At 52.3% G+C, this 21876-nt stretch overlaps 1 protein-coding gene across 4 annotated transcripts in view; it reads right to left on the reverse strand.

Annotated features, from left to right (window-relative positions):
- Positions 1-21876, reverse strand: part of LOC119461752 (serine/threonine-protein kinase LATS1-like) — an 84265-nt gene that overhangs the window by 27941 nt on the left and 34448 nt on the right. For 2 of the 4 annotated variants that reach the window (XM_037723127.2, XM_037723126.2), the window contains one exon: positions 11988-12283. The exons of 1 other annotated variant lie outside the window; for it this stretch is intronic. In XM_037723127.2, the coding sequence (XP_037579055.1) occupies positions 11988-12185 (198 nt within the window). In that variant the 5' untranslated portion in view covers positions 12186-12283. Of the gene's footprint in view, positions 1-11987; positions 12284-16817; positions 17082-21876 lie in introns of those variants that run through there. One more of the 4 variants, XM_049672113.1, reaches the window with a different exon arrangement.

Here is a 21876-nt window from a genome sequence, read left to right on the forward strand (position 1 = left end):
GTGGTGAAAATAACATGCGACGTCTGCGGTGCACAAACGTAAACCCTACGTGGGATTACGTCACATATGATGACAATAATTAAAGACTGTGTACGCATCGCATTTTATAGCATGCAATTTATCACTTCCCGTGAGCATAATTTCAGATTCGAACGTGTGCGCTGCACTTGCAATCTTTTTTTTTTTTTCGGGGTGTAGGGGGGGGGGGGGGGGGGGGTTAAAGTTGGAGCACGCTTTCATGAGAGCCACAGCGGCCCAAACGCGAGAAGCTACTATGAAATCCGCGACGTGACGCAGATGTACCTACGATGAGGTTTCCACGCGAATTTTGAAGGATATAAGTTAGTCCTTTGTTCTCCCTTGTCGTAATCAACGTTTAACCGCGAAATTAACGAAACTATCGTTCCGAGGAAATGCCTTTATCGGTCTCAACCGATTCTGTCCCCTTGACGTGGGGCGGCGCCAGTGGCATTCGGTCCTACACGCTGCTCGCGCAACGACCGGCGTCGTACACGCGAGCAATAAAGAAAGGCTCCCCCGGGCCGCTCCAGAGAAGAAGAGGCCCCATCGGCGGCGGCGGCGAAAGCGTCCCCCGAAGCCAGAGCGCGGCGGTCGGCCCGGCCGGCGCCAGGCGACCGGTTTGCGCGCTCGGGCCGAAAGCCGCCCATTACTGCCCCGCCAGCGGGCTACACACACACTACGGGAGGGGGGACGCCCGCCGTCCCCTCCTCGGTCGCCGCCGAACAACAGCCCCCTCGGACAGCTGCCGCCGCCGGGGTCCACCTCGCCGAAAATTAAATTACCGGACGACGACGACGACGACCAAAGGGGGAGGGAGAGAGACGGGTTGCGCCTCCACCAACGGCTGCGACGACGCGAGTGGAAGAAGCAGTGCGGCTCTATCGACGACGACGACGGCAAGCGACCGCGACACTCTGTCGTTCCTCCGCGTGGGACACATCGGTGCTGCTCCCCCCTCTTCGTGCCGGTGCTGCTGCGATAAGAACGCGTGCGTGCCACGGAGAGTTACGACGACTTGTCCGAGAGGCCCGCCACCGGGGTAAAGAGGAGGGGGGCGGGGGGATGCCGTCGGCCAGCACCCCCCTCCACCTAGAATGAACGGCCACTCGGTGAAGCCAAGGCGACGAAACACGTGCTATTCAGCCGCCCACTACTCGTCACCGATCCCCGTTCTCACCAATCATTCGAGACAAAGTGAAAACGAAAGAAAGACGCCGCGGTTTTTTCGCCGATGACTTCAACCGAGCCACGTTTCCGTGCGAGCCCTATACCGTATTGATGGCTATTTAAGCTGAGTAACGGCGCGACGGGGTCAACCGGGAGGAACGCACGATCGCGTATCGTCCACACCGAGGACGGAAAGGGAGCGTTGCAGGAAGCTTCCTACGAGGGAAGCTTGCCTCGTTCCGACCCGATAACGCAGAACGACAGTTCCCTGCGGGGACGGGTTAAGTTAGACCAAATTAGCACTTTTTTTTTTTTTTTTGCTTTTGGAGCCGCATACGGCGATCCCCTGCCTCGTATTACCTGCTGCGTTTTCCTGGACGTACAATATTTACCGCAACACCGCACGCTGTCTTCCCGTCCGGCAAAACGGATAAGGTAAGTACGAGGCAGGAGATTACCGTACACGGCTCCCACGGACACCTGGCATGGCAAGAGATCTGGGGGCCGAATTCACAAAACTCTTACGCTAGAATTGTTCGTAAGAACAAATTGAAGCCAATCGTACGCTGGACGTATCACTATAGCGAAGGCGGCGCCGGCGAATAGCGAACAGCACTTCCGAACAAAAAGCTTCGTGAATTCGGCCAATGACTCACAGCCTAGCCATTGCGAACGCTTCCACGTGACCCGACTGCTCATATAGCGACAGTAATGAGATCGAAACGCACTTTCTCTCGTGGCCACACGTTACAAGAGCAGTCTGGTAATCAGTCCAGTACCAAGCCGAGCGTATTCAGGGCTATCATTACACTTGAAAGCGCGGAATGTTCAGCTGCTGAGATTTCTTTTGGCACGCAGCGCTACAAGTTCTTGCAGGCTCCACGACAAGGCTGTGTTTCCCCTTAGTTAATACATGAAGCGAACAGCGGCGTGTTCGCCGCATACGGTAGTCCAGGCTGCGGAGACAAATTCGAAACGCTGCGAAAAGAGCTCAGCAATTCTTCCGAGGTCTCGCGTCCCATCAATTTCTCGCGCCGACTGCATACACGGCTTCCGTTAACTCGACCTTGGCGGTACGCGCACAAACGGGCTCGAATTGTCCCAGCACGGAAATCAAGGTCGCGTCTGCAACTTTCATCGCCGTAAGAATCTGGAAATGGCTATCTATAAGGCCAGTCGTGGTCGCAAACCGCGTTCTGTAAGCGTGATCCTGCGGAACCGACACGCTCTGCAGCGCATACGGCTATCTTTACGGCGACCGTCTCTTTTATGGCGCCCCTCTGAGGCAACCTCGTCGGCCGACAACGGTGACGCGGCACCAAGTGCCCCCAACAACAAGGCTCAGCCAATGCAACCTGTCCTTACCCACCGCGATATAGCTAAGTGGCCATATACCAGGTGTTTCAGCGAAAACTTTCAATTAAAAAAAAAAAAAAACTTTCCTGTGGCAGATTGCGCAATTCTAGTTCATGACTGGTCTACTCGAAGAGGCGGACATTACTTACACAAAAAAAATTGAAATCCATACTAGACTAATTAAAAAAAATTCACTAATTCAGTTTGTAACTAATCACCTTATGGCCCATGTTGCATTTTACAAGTTCTAGCAGTGAAGTTCGCAAGGCGGATCACACTTGGAACGAACTCTCAGGATGACACCAGTTTGGAGATATATTAATTCCCGAACTTTGCGGAGCAATGCATTGACGTTCGAGTTACTTTCTTAACTAAACGTCGTTTTATGCATTGAAGCACAAAAGTAACTGGAACGTCAATGCATTGCTCCGCGAAGTTCAGGAATTAATATATCTCCAAACTGGAGTCATCCTGAGAATTCGTTCCAAGTGTGATCCGCCTTGCGAACTGCACGGCTAGAACTTGTAAAATGCAATATGGGCCATAAGGTGATTAGTTACAAACTGAATTAGTGAATTTTTGTTAATTAGTCGAGTACGGATTTCAACTTTTTTTGTGCAAGTAATGTCCACCTCTTCGAATAGACCAGGTCATGAACTAGAATTGCGCTATCTGCCACAGGCAACCTTAAAAAATGTTCGACGTGTTCGCTGAAGCACCCGGTAGTGCCACTGCGATGCTGAGCTCGAGGATTCAATTTCGGCCGCATTTCCACGGAGGCGAAACGCAAAAACGCTCGTGAACCTCGATTTAGGTGCACGTTAGAGAACCCCCCAGGTGGTCAAAATCATTCCGGAGTCTTCCACTAAGACGTGGCTCATAATCACACGGTGGTTTCACTTGGCAGGTACAAGACCCAAGAACGTAGCTTCAACCTGTACAAATACTGCGACAGAGCATTTCTCTTCTCGCTTCTGGGCATTACGTATTGAGCCAGCAGGTTCAACTAAACCTCGGAACATACGAGGAGCACACAGCCATGAGTGGGAAATTGCGTAGCCCAGAAACCATGTACGCCCGGCCTCGGTGTCCACTAACTTATGATCCCCTGTTTCGAAAACTCCCTATTTAACATTTATATAACATCGCTGACGCGCACGATCAGCACGCCGCGCTGCAGCCATAGTGTCGCTGACACGGCAGCATAATTGCAACGACCATGTCCCACTGAGCCCTTGGTGTGAAGAAGGCGGCAGCAGATGCATTATTAATAAACAGCGGCCCTTCATTTACAATTTTGGAATAGGCTATAGTTGCTTCATCACGAACGCGCTGATCCTAATTCCACGTGTTTTCCGTCTGTCTTCGTCTTGAGCGCTGAAAACATTTTCTTCCAGTATTTACGCACCATTTTTCTTTCAATGAGAACACAATCGCACTAGTCTCTATCAGCGCTGCGTAACTGGAATATAATAGCGTTAAAATATGTGGCTACCAGCCCCGCCTGCTGCCTCAACGCCGTAAGTCTTCCGGTATTCCGTAAACGCCAACATATGCTATGCGCCATCTCAAGTCGCGTGCAGCAGCGCGGAAGCTGCGAGACTCCTCCTCGTCTTTTCCTCGAGCCGTGTTCATCCGCGTGGCGTCTTCTGCTCGGTGGCTGCTGAATTCGCGGTATACAACGTGCATGCGCTAAGGTCCCAACGTGTCACGTGTCGCTGTAACGTATCAAAAACTCTCTAATCCCGCCATTAATCAGACAGCAAGGCCCGCAACTGTATTCCGTGGCGGAAGGACATTGCCTGTGTACGGCTCGTACCTTCGCCAGTGCTAGCAAAACGACTTGCGATTATAGAGTGCACTAGATGTAGAACGCTCTAAACGGTATACCAACGGGCTACCACTGACGCGTGGTGCCTCCTGTGGCACGCGCCGCTCGCGCAGGAGGCAAGGGAAGAAGACGCCGCCGACGCGGGCCGCACAGCGAAGAAGGCCGCGGTCATGCGCTTGTCCCTTGTGAATTTGTCTTTTGTACCGCCACCTTAAGTTACAAGACTTCCAGAATCATCTTCCCGATCTCAAAAAGGGGCGGCAGCCGTCACGTGGTCAGTAGTCATTATCCGAACCAACCCTCACCGCAAATTCGACGTGGATTTACGAACGGCCCTACACAGAGTCAACAGAGAGCCCTGCACGAAAGGAAAAAAAGAAAGACACCGCAGCTCTGGTGGACGGAAGGCAGGAGATGAAGATGCACGAACAAATGGGGTGTCGGAGAAAACGAAGTGCTGCACTTCGACGCGCGAGTGGCATCGGCGCAGACTCGTCCGATAAAAAAAAAAGAATAAAAAAGACGAAAAGAACATCGAGGAAGAGATGCGGCCGTGTAGCTTATCGCATTTACCCGCCACTATACGCCTATACGAGGACCAGGGAATTCCAAGTTGCAAAGGCTGAACCGCGGCTTCCGCAGTTGCCACTCCAGAGATGGAACCATTTCGGCATCCCTCCGCTTTCCTGACCAAGCACGAACGGGTGTGCAGAGGGGGCGATGCTGATGACACTACTATGGCGAGAATTACCCGACCTAAAAACGCGCCACGCGAAATTCTTTCCCCACACGGCTCCTTCAAACGTACCAAAAGAGAGGTACAGTGTGGCAGGCAAGAGGGGGTGCCTAAAGAGAAAAAAAAAAAAAGAAGAAGAACGAGCAGGCGCGTGCCTCCTGTGGCACGCGCCGCTCGCGCAGGAGGCAAGGGAAGAAGACGCCGCCGACGCGGGCCGCAGAGTGAAGAAGGCCGCTCGAAGGACGCGCCGGCAGAGAAGCCGAGCCAAAGGGAAGACGAGAAGCCACGGCTCGCACAAATGCCGGAGGAACCGCAGAGGGGATACCGGGCAGGTCTGCACTGTGACCCGGGAGGGGCAGATTCGGGGGGCACAAAACAACAAACCAGGAGCAAACGGGACGCGCTCAGTTCTTTTTTGCAACCCCCGGGATGCCTCCGCTAAATATCCACCTCCGCGCCCTCTAAAATGAGCCCCCCCCCCCCCCCCTCGAGCAGTAAGGCAGAGGGAGGGGGGTTGCAGTAGCCTTTGCCCCCTCTTCGTCCGAAGAAACGCGCGGGGACGCACAGACCTTTCTCCGTCCGGCTGCGGTCGCCGGCTGTCGGAGGAGGAGGAGAGCGGCCACGAAGGCACGCTCGGAATGCGCCCAGCGCCGCCGCTGCTTCCCCCCCCCCCCCCCCCCTCCACACCCGGCGTAACAGCGCGTCCTTTTGTTGCCGCGGTCTGCCGTGGGCGTGGTGGCCTCCCTTCTTCCTCGGCTGCGCAGAAACCAAGGGGGCCTTCTCGAGGCGCGCGCGCGACCTTGAGGATGGAGCGATGAAGAAAGGGAGAAGACGACGACAGCGGCAGCATCTCGGCGGCGGCAGGAGGCGACCGCAGCCGAAACGTCCCTCGCGGCGCCAGCGCTGCCCCAGCGGATCAGGAGGAGAGAGGAGCAAGCCCCCTCTCGAATCTTTTCACAGCTCGCCGCCGGCTGTTGCTCGCGTCCGCACCCTTCCGCCCATGACTCGCATGGCAGCTGCTGACATCGTTCCCCGAACGGGCCCACACAAAGGGAATGTGCCGCCAGCGCTGTCGCGACGCTTCGGCCACAATTCGAGACGGGGACAAATTTTCATACAAAGCCGCCGACACCCTCCCCCCTGCGCCACGAGCGGCGCGCCATGGAAGCCGTCGACGCCAAGCGACTCGTGGTCGAACGCGACTGCGTACGTCGAACAGCATACCGGCATAGCGAAAGCGGCCAGCGCCCGAACATTTGCCAAGCATGACGTCACGCGGGCAGGCTGCGGGAACTACTGGCAACGCATTTCCTCTCGGGGACCATGCCAGGAAGTCTTGTCGAGGCAGTGTGTAACGCTCGGGTGGCGTCTGGCACTAACGTCTGAACCAGAGCAACCCCCCCGGAACCGCAAGAAACGCTAAAGTCACAGTTTCGACAGAAAAAGCGAAGCAGCGACTGCGATAGCAAATTAGTATATACAGCTATACGAAATAAGGACAGTAGTTTTATCGGCCGTGTAAACTTGTAAACATTCGCTTACTTAACGGAATTTACAAGCATGGTGTCAGCGCGCACTAACAAACATGAAGAGCTACGAATTGGGTAAGTTGGTGTTGGCTCCCCTGTGTCACTTCGTGTCCGCTTCATATCCAGTGTTCGTTTCATCCCTGTCGCGTCCTACAGTACTTAGCGCAAGAAAAAATGAAGCACACATGAACACATCACACTCCATGACCGCGGACACTGTCAAAATGCTGGCGTGAGCAAGTGCGCAGCAGCAGCGAGCGAAGTGGCCTTCGTGCTGTCTATCGCTTCAACGCAAACTGAGCGGCGAGAACACTGCACGCAAAAAGGTATGAGCCGTCTGCGGATTGCTTTCAAGATGGGGCGACCGCGCAAATTACGTAGTTGCTGGCGGAGCAGAAAGCCACCCTCCGCTCCCTCCCGCACTGCCTTCACACTTTTCTCCCTGCCTCCCCGCATTCCTCCCTTGCACGCAGTCGTGAAATACGCAATTGCTGCAGCAGAACAACGCCCCCTCCCACGGCCTTTCGCGCGGCGACGGTGTTATCGCCCTTGGAACATCACGGCGACGCCGACGGCAAAAAGGTGCCTGGAGTGTCCATATAAATGCTATCGAAATAAAACAGGACTGTTACGGAGTTTTAAGTTTTTGCGCACCGGAAGTTCGGGGGCGAACGCCGCCAGGCGTACAAAAGAAGGGAAGCAGGGCCGGTATAAAGTAAAACTATTCCAAGCTGTTTTTATTCCAAATCGGCCATTAGCCCTCGCAATAGGTCAAAACGGCTCCAGGTCTGCCCATATGGGCGTGACGGCCGCCTATATGGGCACAGCTGCTCTGTGGGGCTTTGGGTGCGCAGACACTTGGGCGCGCTATTCCTAAAGCTCCGTACTAAATTATGATGCATTGATAAATTACGTTCGCGCAGTAGCAAAGCGGCAACTCCTTATCGTCAGAGGCGACTCGCTAAGCCACAAGAGACGTAACCGCAAAATACAAACGCCGACATCGCACTAAGCTGCCGCAAGTTCTAGCCATGATGTCATGAATTTCGACAGCGTCTGCTCTGTTATAGTTCACGGTTGGTCGGCAGACGATTACAGAGCACGCGCTCAAGCTAGCAAGTTTGGAGGATTATTTTAGTCGCCAGAACGGCCCAAGAACGAGAAAACAATGCATAGTCCTTGAAGCGACACTGGTGTTTTGACGCAGAGCGGCACTAAATAAAAAGGTAACACCAACAAAAAAAAAAAGTTTGACCTTCATTTTCTGCGATAATTACTAGTTTCCCACCAAATATATGAAATTGTATAGTCTCCAAGGAATACGCTACCAATGTGGATTGATTCACTGCTTGTCATTTGTGCAACTGAGTACACCGAGCATGAAGAATAAAAAAACCGGGGGGGGGGGGGGGGGGGGCAATTCTTGTCTTTCTTTTTCGTTACCACCACATCAAGCCAACAGACAATCGGGTAAAGAAAAATTAATTGATCTTCGTGTTTAAATATAGACAACAATAAGGCACGAAACGAACCAGCAACCGAGAAGGGGGGGGGGGGGGGGGGGCTACATAATTAGGAATGAACTTACAGGCAACGCGCTGTCTTCGCATCTAATCTTTTGGGTATTTGTGTAGGCCTACAAGAGCTGCCCCAGGGAGTCATGGACTAAAGAAATGAGATAGGAGGGAACATTACGTCACGCAGCCCGCCTTCGCAAGCTAGCTGTACGCGAAGCCATTCCTTTCTTTTTTTTTTCCTCGCACTGTCGGCCCCACAGGCAACCTCTGACAATCAGCGTATTTATTGGCCGAGAACGTTTAGATCCTCAAAGTTTCTCTGCGTTAACAATTATGGACACCTTAGGCGAATTTCCCCCGTCGTTGTGATGTTCCGTATGAAGTCCCAGTGCGATAAGATCCTATCGCGTGAGAGGGTAAGGCGCGATGGAAAGCGTGAGAGGATAAGTCGAGAAGTATGCGCGCGGTCTACACGCTCGCCCAGTGTTGTGCGCGAATGGCGGTAAAAAAAAAAAAAAAAAAAAAAAAAGAAGAAGAAGAGGAGCGGGCGGGGAGGGTGGGGGAGGGTCAAAAGCAACGTTTGGCAGGAGCGCGCGTCGCCAATTCTAGCCCAGCCGTGCTTTACGTGGCGCAGGCGAGCGCGGCCGCGCGCACCCTATCTTGGAGGTAATCTGCGGCGAGTGCAACGCAACGCGAGCCACGATGTCTTGTGAGCGTGTTCTCGCGCGCTGGAGGTAGCGTAACATCAAGTTTCGGAAAGGCGTTGAAGCGAAGCACCACGACGGGGCATTCGCTCGCCGCTGCTGACACTCACTGCGCCAGCATTCTGACAGCGAGTGTCCGCGGTCGTCGAGTGAGATCTCCATGTTTAAATGCGCGGGCATGACTCCAGTGCTTGTCAATTTAGCTGGTAAATGAATGCTTACTGCAATTTATTGACCCTTTTCGCGGCGATCCCGTGGCGCTGCCAATGTTTGATCACGTGGTGACGCGTCCATTGCTTGCCTCAACTGCCTCCGTTGCCTCCTTGTTTACAATGGAAGTGGATGACGCCGGCGCGACCTTGAAAACCTCTGTTTTCGGGGATATCGTAGACGGTGACTAGGTGGACGACACGAAGCTTTGATCACAGCTTCAGAGTACATGCAAAAGCGCTTTCGGAGCTGATTAAGCTATGTACAAACGGCGCAAGCAGTGTATATGGTGCTTGTTCTAAAAGCGGGTCTAAATATGTATTCTAAGCTATCCAAGTTTTCCGATTATGCGTTCAGTCAGGATTAGTGTGTTTTGCTCTTTGTTCTTTATTCGGCAAATATTTTGAAGCAGTGGCTTGTCAGTTTCTGACTCAGTGAAGTTCCTCGGTGCGCGGCCACTATCTGATTATTTTCTGCCTAATCGCTCGCGGGTGTGCTCAGTTCCGATAGATTTGTTCTTGCTGCGCACAAGGCTTGAAACGTAGCTGTTTTGTACATTGTCATACCTTGTAGCAAATATATATTACAGCTAGTAACGCGCTTACTCTTGTTGACCGTCACGAAACATTCAGCTTCGACCATTCGTGCGCCATAGGTGTAGTCCGTCATTTATTGTGCGTATACAGTGCACACATATTCAAGTGTGCGCCCATTCACTTATTCTTGATACGTCGGCGATAGAGTGGGCGTAAGTTTTCCTGCCATTTGGGACAGATGTGTATAGATAACGTGCGTGAAACTTACTATGACAGGAAGCAGCGCTACTCCCTTTGTCATTGTTTAACGAGTGGTACTCACTCTTGCCGACGTTCTGGGGATGAAGCCCTTACTTTGAAGGTTAGCGATACAAGGCTGGCGGATGAGCAAATTTCTGTATCCTCGAGGAAAGCCGTACATCTCGAAGTGCCGGTAACACGTTCGGACAGTTGCAGCAGCCGTCCACGAACTTGCTCACACAGATTCATTCCATTCCTTAACATGCCAGTCACTATTTTTGCAGACAACTACTGCACACGTCTTCAATCCACATGATTCAATCTAGCATGATTGGAGCACAGTGTGTTAGCGAAAACTCAGTTGCATTTCCGACAGCTGATCGCACAGAAGCAAGGTAGAAGCGGTACTGGTTTCGTATTCGTGTGCGGTCGCTGAGGAGAGGTATGGCGCGCCGCCGTGTGCGCCATCTCGTTTCTATAAAACAAACTGCTCCGCGAAAAGGGTCAATACGGCCGATAATGTTATACTAACCTTACTCTGTATAGCTGTCTAATAATTAGCTGTCACAATCGATGTTTCCTCTTTCGGGCGAAACTGCGAGTCCTTTTAGAGCGCAGATCTTAGGCGCCCGATCCTGCGTTTCGCGTCGTCCTTCGGCGTAACCGAGCGAACGAGCACAGCGAAGGATGAAAGAGCGAACGCGGAGCGCAGCGGGGTATGAAAGACAGCAATAGCGAAGAGAGCGCGAGGAGGAAAGCGGAGGAGGAGGGTATTGGCGAAAGCGTGAGAAGAAATGCGTAGTGCCAGGCAAGACGGGCTCTGCGGCGATTATGGCTACGAGATGGCGCCAGAGAAGCGCGCGTCGTCTGTTAACCGATGACGCCAACGATAAGGCATGGGCGAGCGCGTCCACCGATACCATATATGGAAAAAAAAGCGCTGCATGAGAGGGGGGGGGGGGGGTCTGTCTGCGGCGGCTGCCATGAATCGCGCCTACACGTCACACATGCGCTGCCTCTCGCGATCTCCCGATTAGCAAAGCAATCGCACTACACTTCGCTCCGTTTGCAACGTGCCGCACGAGGCTGATTGTCGGCGCCAGCCAATATATCGCAAAATGAAAACGCGTATAGAGCTGAGCTCAAATTTCGCATTAAGGAGTATCGTAATCGTCGTTTAATTGTTTTTATCGATGCGCAATTGTTCGGCTGCCCTGCCGTGGCTGTCTGCAGAACGGGAGCACTAAAACCTATCGCGCGCGTTGACGTGACGATCACGTGTTGCGTCGACTATTTTGAGCTCAATCACGTTGTGCAATGCTGCGTCTTAGTTCTTTCCTTCCTCCATGCTGGTGGCTTAAGCCAGCGTCACTCACGGCCATGGCGGCGGATGTGGGAGATCGTTTCTGCCACAGGCGTCCTGTAGAACATGAACTCAGGCCTAAGCAATACCGACCAATAAAAAACGGTCTCCACTGAAGACGCCGTCATGGGTGTCGCGATGAAACCGCATTTAGCGCCCTCCCAGCTCCCTCGATGACGCCTCATTCGCGTCTTATGCGCTATGAGCTCAGTCATGTTTTGAAGCGAATAGCTTTCTTTGCCGCTTCCGCCCATTTTGGTGGTTGGTTGATGGACGGTGGCCGATGGTCAGTGGTCTGTCTCGGCAAGGAAAACGTTCGTTCGGGCTATTCGCTTACATTCATCGTCGAAGATTTCTGCCCGTGTTCTTTTTCTTCTTCAATGTCGTTCTCAAGTGGAGTATAGCAAGACTGATTAAAAACGCTGCGTAAGATTATTCGACTGTACGGCAGGCCCAGGTCTGGGTCTCACGTGTATTGAAAAAAAAATTGCCGTGATTGAACGCAGTTAAACCAAGTTTGTCGGACGACAGCACGGTTTTGCTTGCTTTGGCAAAGGTCACAGACGCTGCTCGGCGAGGTAGCAGCAGCGAGCGAACTGACCTTCATGTTGCGTCTCACTTCGACACGAACTAAGCGTCGAAAGCACAGCGCATACGAAGCTACCAGCACTAGGCGCACTTTGTACACATCGCAGATCACTTTGAAAGTGAGGCCCGCGCGAACGCGCACTTTGTCCACATCGCAGACACAGTGCGCAGCAGGAGAGGAGGACTCACCTCCGAGGAGGCGACGGATGGCGCGTACGAGCCGGACTCGCTGGCCGTGGAGGAGGCGCTCGACCGTCGGTCCCTTCCCTGGTGGGCGAAGGGCATGAGGCTGTTGCGAATCTGCTGGAGCGCCTTCTGGCGGTACTCCTTGTGTGCCGGCGCCCCCCCGGGCCCACCGCCGGGGGGCTCGCCGCAGGGCCGCATCATGCCCCCTCAGCCCTTCTCAGGGAGGTCCCCCCCCGCTAGGCCCATCGGGTCGGGGACCCCCTCCTCCTCCTCCCCCCAAGGGCGACACCCTGAGAGGCCTGCGGAGAGAGAGGGAAAAAAACACGGGTTATAGGTTAGGTGGACACTATGCGCTAACGAGACCAGCTAGCTGGCCGACACTCGCGGCAACACAGCGCGCATAGATCTGTCGGTCCATTGCTTAATATAGTATGCGGCTTGTGTATACCGTTGCGTGAGCGTACGAGAATTGTGAACAATGATACACGTAAAAATAAATAAATCACAAGTGCGTCATCAACTAGACTGCAAGGTAGCTTTTCTTTTTACCTCTACTTGAACCAATCTGTAATATCGAGGCTATCCTTCCTGTAGCTTTTTCTGCGCCTTTATATATATATATATATATAGTTCATCACTTCGATTTCCCTGATAAATTGCCGGTTTGACCTTCCTGACATCAGGTCACGCGACGAATAGCAAGCAGACGACCGAGCGAGTGCCAAAACGCCACCACGTTCAGCACCCACGTGACCATGGCATCTGCATCACGACGTCCCACGCATACAACACTCGGGAAACGACCGACACCGAAAATGGTGCAAAATTCACGAAACTTTTCGTTCTTAAGTGCCAATGGGTCGGCCTTCGCTAATGACATGTCTGGCGTCAGCCTTGGCTAGGATTTGCTCTTACGAATTGTAGCGTATAACGACCGCTCGTGAATACGAAAATGCTGGTATAGTAAGTTAGACATACCAGTACTTTGTCGAAGTGTAGGAACCTTCACTTAACGCAAAAAGGAAGGAGTCGAAAACGTCACGTGAATACTCCTTTACGGTGCGTAGAAAACAGGACAAAGATCGACAGGATTCTGCTATTCCTTCCATCAGTTTGCGTGAGCGTGCGTGCGTTTCAATCACGATGCACGGCTGAAAAAACAGCTGGCCGGACGCCATACTCGGTCGTCGGTGCATTCGCATTTATCCGCAGAATATTGCGGCAGCCCCCAGAACGATTCCCGGGAAACTCGCAGCACCGCGGCTCGAGCTACACTCGCAGCTTTTTCATGAACCACGAGGAGAGTGAAGACAGGGAAGGGGGGTCACCTGTAACGTTGCACACCGATTACGCGATGATGTAGGACGTGTGCCTGGCACGCAGCAGCAAGCCACACACGTGCTGCGGTGTGACACACACACACACGCACGCACGCACACGCACGCACACAACCGCGGAACAAAAAACATGGAAGGCGCTTCGGACGCCACTACCGCAATGTTCCGCAGCTCCTGTTTTGCAAAACACAGGAGCTGCGAAAATCAACGAACAGGCAAACAAATTATGCGGCATACATGCACAACTTGGGAGAATTTATGAAAGCGTAGCACAGCGAAGCAAACAGCAATAACGGCCGGTTGAAGAGGGGAGAAAATGTATCTGACAGGAATCGAAGAGGCCGCCAAAAAATTCGACAAGTCCGGCATCCGAAAGCGTCCAGCATCCGTCGTCTTCTCTGCATCGGCGTTGGTTTGCACTATAACAGCAATATCACAGATTGTTCACCACATTCCCAAGGTGAAATAGTTGCATAAGAGAGGTGAGCATAAGTGAAATAACGGAGTACCGGACACGCTAAAGCTAATATCCACCTACAGGGATCGGCCGACCGTAAGCGGTGGATGATAGGAAAGGAACAGAATCGAGAGAAACGAATAATTGCATTACACCGGCTCAGTTCGTCCAACGAGACACCCTGACAGTGCGACAAAGGTTGCGCTGTTTCAACGAGCACGACGCTGGTTCGAGGACCTGGCGGCTGACGCTGTCCCTCTGCATTCCCGTCCTGTTGTTCTTACGATCCATCTATAGGGAGAAGCTGTACAATCAGTCACTTCGACGGAACTGCATGCTGTAGTGAAATGCTTAGAACCCTGGCTCACAAACGATTATAAACTGAATCCGTGCAGTTGCATTCAGCCGGCTATACAGAGGTGAATTATTTCATCAAGCGCGATGACAAACCTGAATCGCCCAACACCGCTCAACGTCACCTTCACTCGGCTCCCGGCCTACCACTAAAAATAGTTTACAACGAAAATTACCAGGCAGAACTACGGCGCTGCGATCGTTTAGCTATACCACGGAAATGACGGTTAGCACATCGATTTGTCCGATCTTCGTGCTTGTAGTTTCTAAGATGCGTTCTTGTGACGGGTCACGTGTTTCGCTTTACCTTTCTACATTTCAGAACACTCTTCAGTTTCCTAACAGAGCGAGACAACCTCTGCACACATGTGCAATCACTGCGAATATATTATGTTCACAACATGGCCCTCATTACGTATTTCGGGATCAGCGATTGTTTCCGGCTTGTGCAGTCGGCAAAAGCATAGCCTTCGAGATTGATTTCTGTTACTCGACGGGAGCCATCGCTGTGTCGCTTCGCAACGTAACAAAGCCGTTTGAAGCCAGAAGCACAAGGTTTATGCAAATAGATATACTGCCCACTATGGGCAGTACTATAGGAAACTCCGTTTGTAGGAAACTCCGTAATTGAGAATATTCGTCCGAACAGCGCGCTCTAAGACAAACGCATACGATGTAACGCAAACGTCGAGGGGAAGCCACACTACGCCGAAGCTTCAAATTGGCCAGCTTCCCGACAAATGCGCGGCGGTGCCCCGGCAACTAACTGTGGCAATAAAGGGAAAGCTACAAAGGCGTACCTTCCGCACATACTGCGCGAAGTAGTCCGGCAAAGCTTGACAGCGCTTTCTGTTTCAGGTAGCGTATAGCTTGCTACTTGCGACAGCTTCACACTAGCCGAAACGAGGAAGAGCCAAGCGAGGGGGGAAAAAAAATAAATAATCAGCGGCGATTCAGCGGTAAATGCGGCGTTAGCGTTACGTCGCACCTCTTCGGGGTCCCGGATCCATGATTGCAACCGCGTTCACCCCATCGGAAAGTGTTGTTCATATATATATATATATATATATATATATATATATATATATATATATATATATATATATACACACGCTCCTCTAAGTTGGCCCATCCATGGCACTCTCTACCTCTGCCACGTGACCGGCTTCCCATACTTCCCCACGCATGCACTCGTTTCCCACTTTTACGCTCTTAATGCAAGAACACATTAAAAAGTGCACTTCAAGTTCAAGCCTGAATGTTTTGCATTATTTTAATGTAAGCGCCGTAGTACCTAAGGTGTTTACGTTCTCTGTCGGCACAGCTTAAACTGCACACTCGAATGAGACTGTGGGAAAAAGCGCCGTCAACGCGTGTGCTTCGGCTCCGTAAGCTTTCTTTTCGTCGCTATACAGAAAAACTGTTCGCGAGTGCAGCACCAGTTGCGCAAAGCAGCTTCATGGAATAGGCTGACGTGGCTTCGCTTGTGTCCCATCGTGACTGCCGCCAAGCGCGCCAAGAGATTCCCGCGAGGCACGGCGACCCGAAGCTCACAGTTGCACAATCCACGACGGTATCCCCGTTGAGGTGACTTCTCCGCACAACACGAGTGCGCCGCAGTGAAAGCAGCTTCGGTTGCTGGGAGAGAACGAACGGATACCCTCCCAGAAAGTAAAGACGCGCAATTCGGAGGGAAGAGCGAACAGCCTGCAGTGTTCGTTGATTCGACTACAAGGAAACATGCGAACTCTGGCCGCATGCTGGGGCACTTGAAACAGAGGATTACGCTTTTAGCGCGTCAGGTGCTCCGAACGAACTTGCTCGGAAGAAGGGGCATAACACGACGAGTGGCGCGATATCCGCGCTCTGCGGCTAAAAAGGCGGCTTCTCTGCACTTCTCCTCGCTGAGCCGACGGGAAAGGAGCACCGGCTGTGCCATTTAAAGATCCCTCGAAGGACGCGCCAGTCGCGGTGTCCAAACAAGCCAGTCGTACAATACGAACAATGGCCCCGACGTCAGTGTCAAGAACGGGAACTCGGCGAGTGGACAATAACGGTGAGTGGAGCGAACGCGAAAAAATACAAAAAACAAAACAAAAAAAAACGAATAACAGTATACTCTAGTACCTTCGGCATGGGCACACGCCGAGAACGAGCGTCAGCTGTTCGCGCCGCAGCTCCATCGGAAAAAGACGACGGTCGGCCGGTAGAGGCAGCAGTCTCTACGGGTTTGCAACGCCAGCTTGTTGGAACGATGCCGTCTTGGAGTACTAGCGTAGCCCCAACGACATGTGAACAAGAGATAGAGACGCACGCGGCGCTACATTTGTGCAGCCATCGTGGGACTTGAACCCGAACAACAAAGACACACGTCTAGCCTTTGACAAGGCAGGCCGTATAGAGGGCAGATATAGCACACGAACTAGCGCGTTCAGTGCACCGCCCTGCAGCAGCATCTGCAGACGCAAGAAAAGCCCAACAGCGTGGCACTTGGAAATACAGTATCGCTGCTGAAAGTTTGCGCGGTGTCTGTGTGTTCCCGTGCTATTCTTGTTTCGCGCGCTGCCCTAGTTAGTAGGGTAGCCACGGCTACCACTGGCCGTGCTTTACCAGACTCCGGCGTTCCTTCCAGTGACAGGGGAGAGAGAGAGAGACAAAGAAGACATGAGCCCGTGTTTCCCCTACCTTTCCGGCGTCAACGCAACACTTCGCCCTCGGTCCGTTCACAACGATGACGCTTCGCGTGACACCGGACTGCACGCCTCCGGTGTGCAATCTCATCACGACGCGCTTCGAGCAAGCGCGAACAGCCCAACTTTAAAAACTAAGCGCGCGCGCGCGTGTACGCACGTACAACAGCGGCGGCGGCCGCACGCACTGTGGCTGCACGCGGCGGCGTCGCGTCACGTGCCAGCGTCTAATGACGGCGACGTGCTGCGTCACTGGAGACGCGTCGTCGTTCGCCGGGAGGGGGAAAAAATGCGCCCAGGTTCGCCAGCTGCGACGCGGTGACGTCGAGACCGGGGCCTGCTATGTATAGCCGGCCGCGGTTGTAGTAACGGCGTGTGCACGCAGCGGACAGCTGTGAAACTAAGGCAATATACCGCGTGGGTCAAAATAATAATATTAAAAGATAATAATCGAGCAGGACATGCCCCGCGCTATGAAATTTCGCCACCAGTTTCCATCGATGAGCACGTGCTTTCAGAGAATAATGCGAGCAGCGTGCCCCTTTTGAAAAAAGAAAAAGAGTTCTGCTCTCAATGACGAAATCATTAGACGAGTACAGTCGAATCCGAATATATCGAACCTGAAGGGGATCACAAAAAAGTTCGATGTATACGTAATTCGATATATAAAATAAAAATTTTATACAGAAATTTCCAAGCGGATTTGACAGCTGTTTAATATGAAATCTGCAAGTTGAAAGTGGAATCCGGTATCGCAAGACAGGTAATTTGAGGTCGCAGGGAGAGGCCTTCGTCCTGCCGTGGTCATAAAAATACGCTGATGATGATATACACAATAATTCGTTATATGTGGGTTCGATATACCCGGATTCGACTGCATAAATTGGGCTACGAAATTTTCAGCGGTGCGATTTTTGTTTACGCTTCGAACGTAACGTAATCCGCTCCGCCCAACCCGAAGAAAGACTTCGGAGCACGTCACCGAGGCGGCCAACACTGACCCGGTCTCTGTATGTCTCTCTGTCTGTCTGTCTGTCTGTCTGTGTCTGTCTGTGTCTGTCTGTGTGTGTGTGTGTGTGTGTGTGTGTGTGTGTGTGTGTGTGTGTGTGTGTGTGTGTGTGTGTGTGTGTGTGTGTGTGTGTGTGTGTGTGTGTGTGTGTGTGTTGCGCATGACGTTCCAACACGCATTTCTCGAGCTTCAACCCCCCCCCAAAAAAAAAGAAAAAAAAAAAAACACCACCTAGTAGAGCATGTGCACTCCGATCCGTGACGTCACGCTACCTGACCCGACTGCCGTCGAATCTAATGGGGATGCTCCCGAGTAAGGCGCGGTGATTTTGACGTCACCGCTTTCGTCACGCCATGCTTGGCGATGCAAATTTCGGGCACAATAGCGTGACGTCCTAAATCAGAGTGCACAGACCTTGCGCCGTCTCAGGTGGCGTTGGCTTGACGCTGCCGACGGGTCACTGGCCTCGTACTGTTTTTCTCAAATCAAACGAATGACGAAGAAGCGAGACAAGTGTGTTTGTCCGCTCGTACACGGGCTACAACGTGCGTCATCGGGCCCCGCTGTTTACAAACACGCCGCCTTTGCACATACAACGGCGTCGTGTTTGGCTACACCGACGTCACCGTGAGAGCGCTCTCTTTTTCATCCAGAAGGTGCGAGAGGCAGTGACGGCTGCGGTGGTTGTTCCGGCAAGTGGTTTCAACCGGGTCAACGACAGGCACGAGCGCATAGAGAGATGTGCCTCCCCTTTCGGAAGTACCTGTCCCCATTTCCACCTCGCACGCCGAGCCACCGAGTCCTTGCTTCCCGATTGCGGCCCTCTCCGCCTTCTTGCACGCGGGGTCGGTGTCGTTCCGCGCAGCTGACGTTTCATTACCCTCTCAAAAGCTGGGCCGGCGAGAGAGTAAAACGAAGCAGGCGGGGTTCCTACCACGACACCAGACTATCCGATTGGCCGTATACAGTCCCAACGGAACAAGATTAGCGCCAGTTACTGGCGGCCGGAGCGGCAAAATCACGACACGCTTTCCGACGCCTACCCGTTGCTTTGGAAAATGGAATGTGCCGCTCCGGCCACTTGTGTTAATCTTGTTCCGCAGGGACTGTACATCCCATCCCCGAGTTCCCGGTTACATCTCATAGGGAGCTCCTCCCCACCGTCGGCGTAAACAACGTGTACGGAGGGGCTTCAAATGGAGACATCTTGCGTGGGTTGTGACTCCGTTAATTGTATGCACGCAGAATTAACTCTGCTTTTCGTTTCTCGTCCCGACATCTGATTCCTCGTCGGTGAGCCACTCTCGACGCCTGACGGCGTACAACAACCATTTTTGTGACCGTAGTGACATTCAGCAAAAATAAATTACATCATCCGCATGTCGTCAAAGTAGACGCTGCTTGAAATTATAATAATATAGAAAAACCCCGACTGGCATCCCAGGTGTCCTGGAACAGCGTTCGTGCCGTCATCCCGTCAAGTTCTCTGCTCAAGTACTCATTTAAAATCAAGAATGCGCATCCGCGCTAAGAAAGAAAGTCGCAAACGTGAGCAAGATATCAAGACGCGGCGCCGCTTGACCGACAGGCCAGGAGCGCATTTTCACTTATTCATCTCATTCGTTTGTTTTACGATCACCGCCGGGCCGGCTTAGGCCAACGATGATTATTATTATTTCCTTCGAAAATGGCCCATCCTTGAGATTCAAGTTCGTGTTATTAAGAGCTGTTTTTATCATCATCGGATATTTCAGTGTACCGCTGACTCTCACCGCGAAGCGCAAATGATATTTTATTCTTAAATATCGACAATCGCAGAAGCGACGTCCCCCCCGCTGTGTACGGTACGTGTCGGGGTGGGCCTACTGATCAACAAATTAATGACGTCAGCTGTGTTACTGCCACTGCTCCAGAGAAATACAGAATATATTTATCTATGGAGAATATATGGCTCTTCCGCACAGACATGGGCGCACGATGTACTCGCCCTTTAATTATTACATTCCAATCATCTTCCACAAAGGACGGGGAGCGCATTCCGTGCGCACTGACGGGGGACACGATCTTTCTCCGGGGCCACTGCCTCGCGATGCTAAGTTCGGCGCCCTCGCGTATAAGGCCACATTGGAAACCATAATCAGCGGCAGCTTCCGCTGTACGCATAAGTTTAATGAAGGTGCACTGCCGCAATTTCGATGCTTAAAATCAGGAATGCGTTTGCGTCAAAGGAACCATCTTTTTTCTTTTTTGCATTTCAAGTTCACATTCCAGTCGAGAATGCGGATCCACACAATGGAGGGAAGTTTCGAAACGTACGTCAGATAGATCACCAAGAAGCAGCGGCGCAGAAGAAGCGTGGCGAAAGAGCAAGTGAGCGCCAGCTGCCATGCATGGTCCCCAATTCGCGCATCGCGCGGCATTTCACGATCGAGACAGGTTATATTATCGGCAGCGAGCGAATTCGTGCAAAACACTTGTCCTCTTCGAACACGATACCGCTTAAAATACGACTCTGAATAGATGTTAAAACTCGAGTTTGAGGAATACAAGTAGCACCCGAAAGAGGAGAACATCGGGCATACTTGCGGTGCCAACCAACTTAGGGGTCGCCAATATTGCGTCGCGCGGTGTCACCTCCGAAACCACGGCCGAATGTAGCGCGCAAGTAGCAGTGTATATAGTGTGCGTTTCGGTGGCTTACAATAGGCCAGTTTCAGCTTCACGCTTACTGGTCCGTTCTGCTCAAACTGCAGTGCACGCACCATGGTTTGGCACGCGCTCGCAGCTGGTGAGCAGGGATGCGCACAATAACGCTGAATGCCACCAGAGGGAGGCCTGTCCGACACAGATCAGCTCGAGCGGAGAGCGTGGTGGCGCGTCCGCTTGGCTTCGTCGCTTTTGAAGCCAAACCTCTAAGCAACCCCCGCTCGCGAGCGAGCGACGGATGCGCCGTCGACACCGTGACAGCACGGCGACGGCGGCGCCTCGAAAGACCACCTATAGTTGTCATCGCAATGAAATGCGACAAACGAAGTTGCCTGTATAGTTTCCGAGTGCGCGAAATGAGAGCGGAGAGGACCGATTTCGATCGCAGCGCAGCAGCGTCGAAAGCCGGGTCCAGTTAAAAACCCGCTGCGTGCCCGCATGCATGATAGCAGTTCTTACGACAGAGAGGAATCGTCGCTCGCATAATTATCCACGATTTGAGCACGTCTGAGTACGGTAGTGTTCCTGTATGCGCAAATACACTAAAAACGAACAGCAGAGTTACTCCATACACAGTGGCTCTAGAGAAGTAGCCGGCGCCACCTACAGGCTAGGCCAACGTTTACTTAAATACAACTAATAAAGAATACAGTGCAAGAGGGTGGTAATATCATACTAGGTATCTTGCGTAATAGTAATGCGGAGACCGTGGCTTTCAGACCAGACGACACTGACAGCTTTCAACAGTAACGAACCCCCAGTCATCGCACGTTATCGGCCGTCCGCGCAAAAGAAGCCAAGCACATGTAGGGGCCTTCTGCGCAGTGCACACTACTTGTTGGACACGCTACGCTGCTTGCGCGCACTGAAAATGAAAAGCTTTACCATTGAAATGAACGCCTATGCAATCGCGCCGAAGGTCATTCAAAGACAGATATGCTGAATCCCGATTGCACAGTGCCAGCGGGACGCAATTGGCTGCAGGTCACGCTTAGGCGTCTTAAGACGATGTGACCCAGGGTGGCTCTGTGGCGCGTAAATGCGCTAATGCGATTAGCATTCTCAGCCTATTTCGCTAACTACAGATTGCAAATAAAAGTGCCTTCGGCAATACGGTGTCGCATTAACGCCGACCAGTCATCATGAAACGAAGCACCCTTTATAGACCAAATACATCAAATCCTTACATTTTTACTAATTTATACATCACACCATTGGCAATTGGACAAATGAAGCTTTCTATTCAGTGAGCTTTTCTGGCATGGTGATTGCCGCGACACGTGACACCAATTCTGCCTGAAGTATAGAGCTATTGCCGTCAAATTCTCGCGTCCGATAT

Source organism: Dermacentor silvarum, chromosome 8 (genome assembly GCF_013339745.2).
Source record: "Dermacentor silvarum isolate Dsil-2018 chromosome 8, BIME_Dsil_1.4, whole genome shotgun sequence".
In the NCBI taxonomy this organism is placed as follows: Eukaryota; Metazoa; Arthropoda; class Arachnida; order Ixodida; family Ixodidae; genus Dermacentor; species Dermacentor silvarum.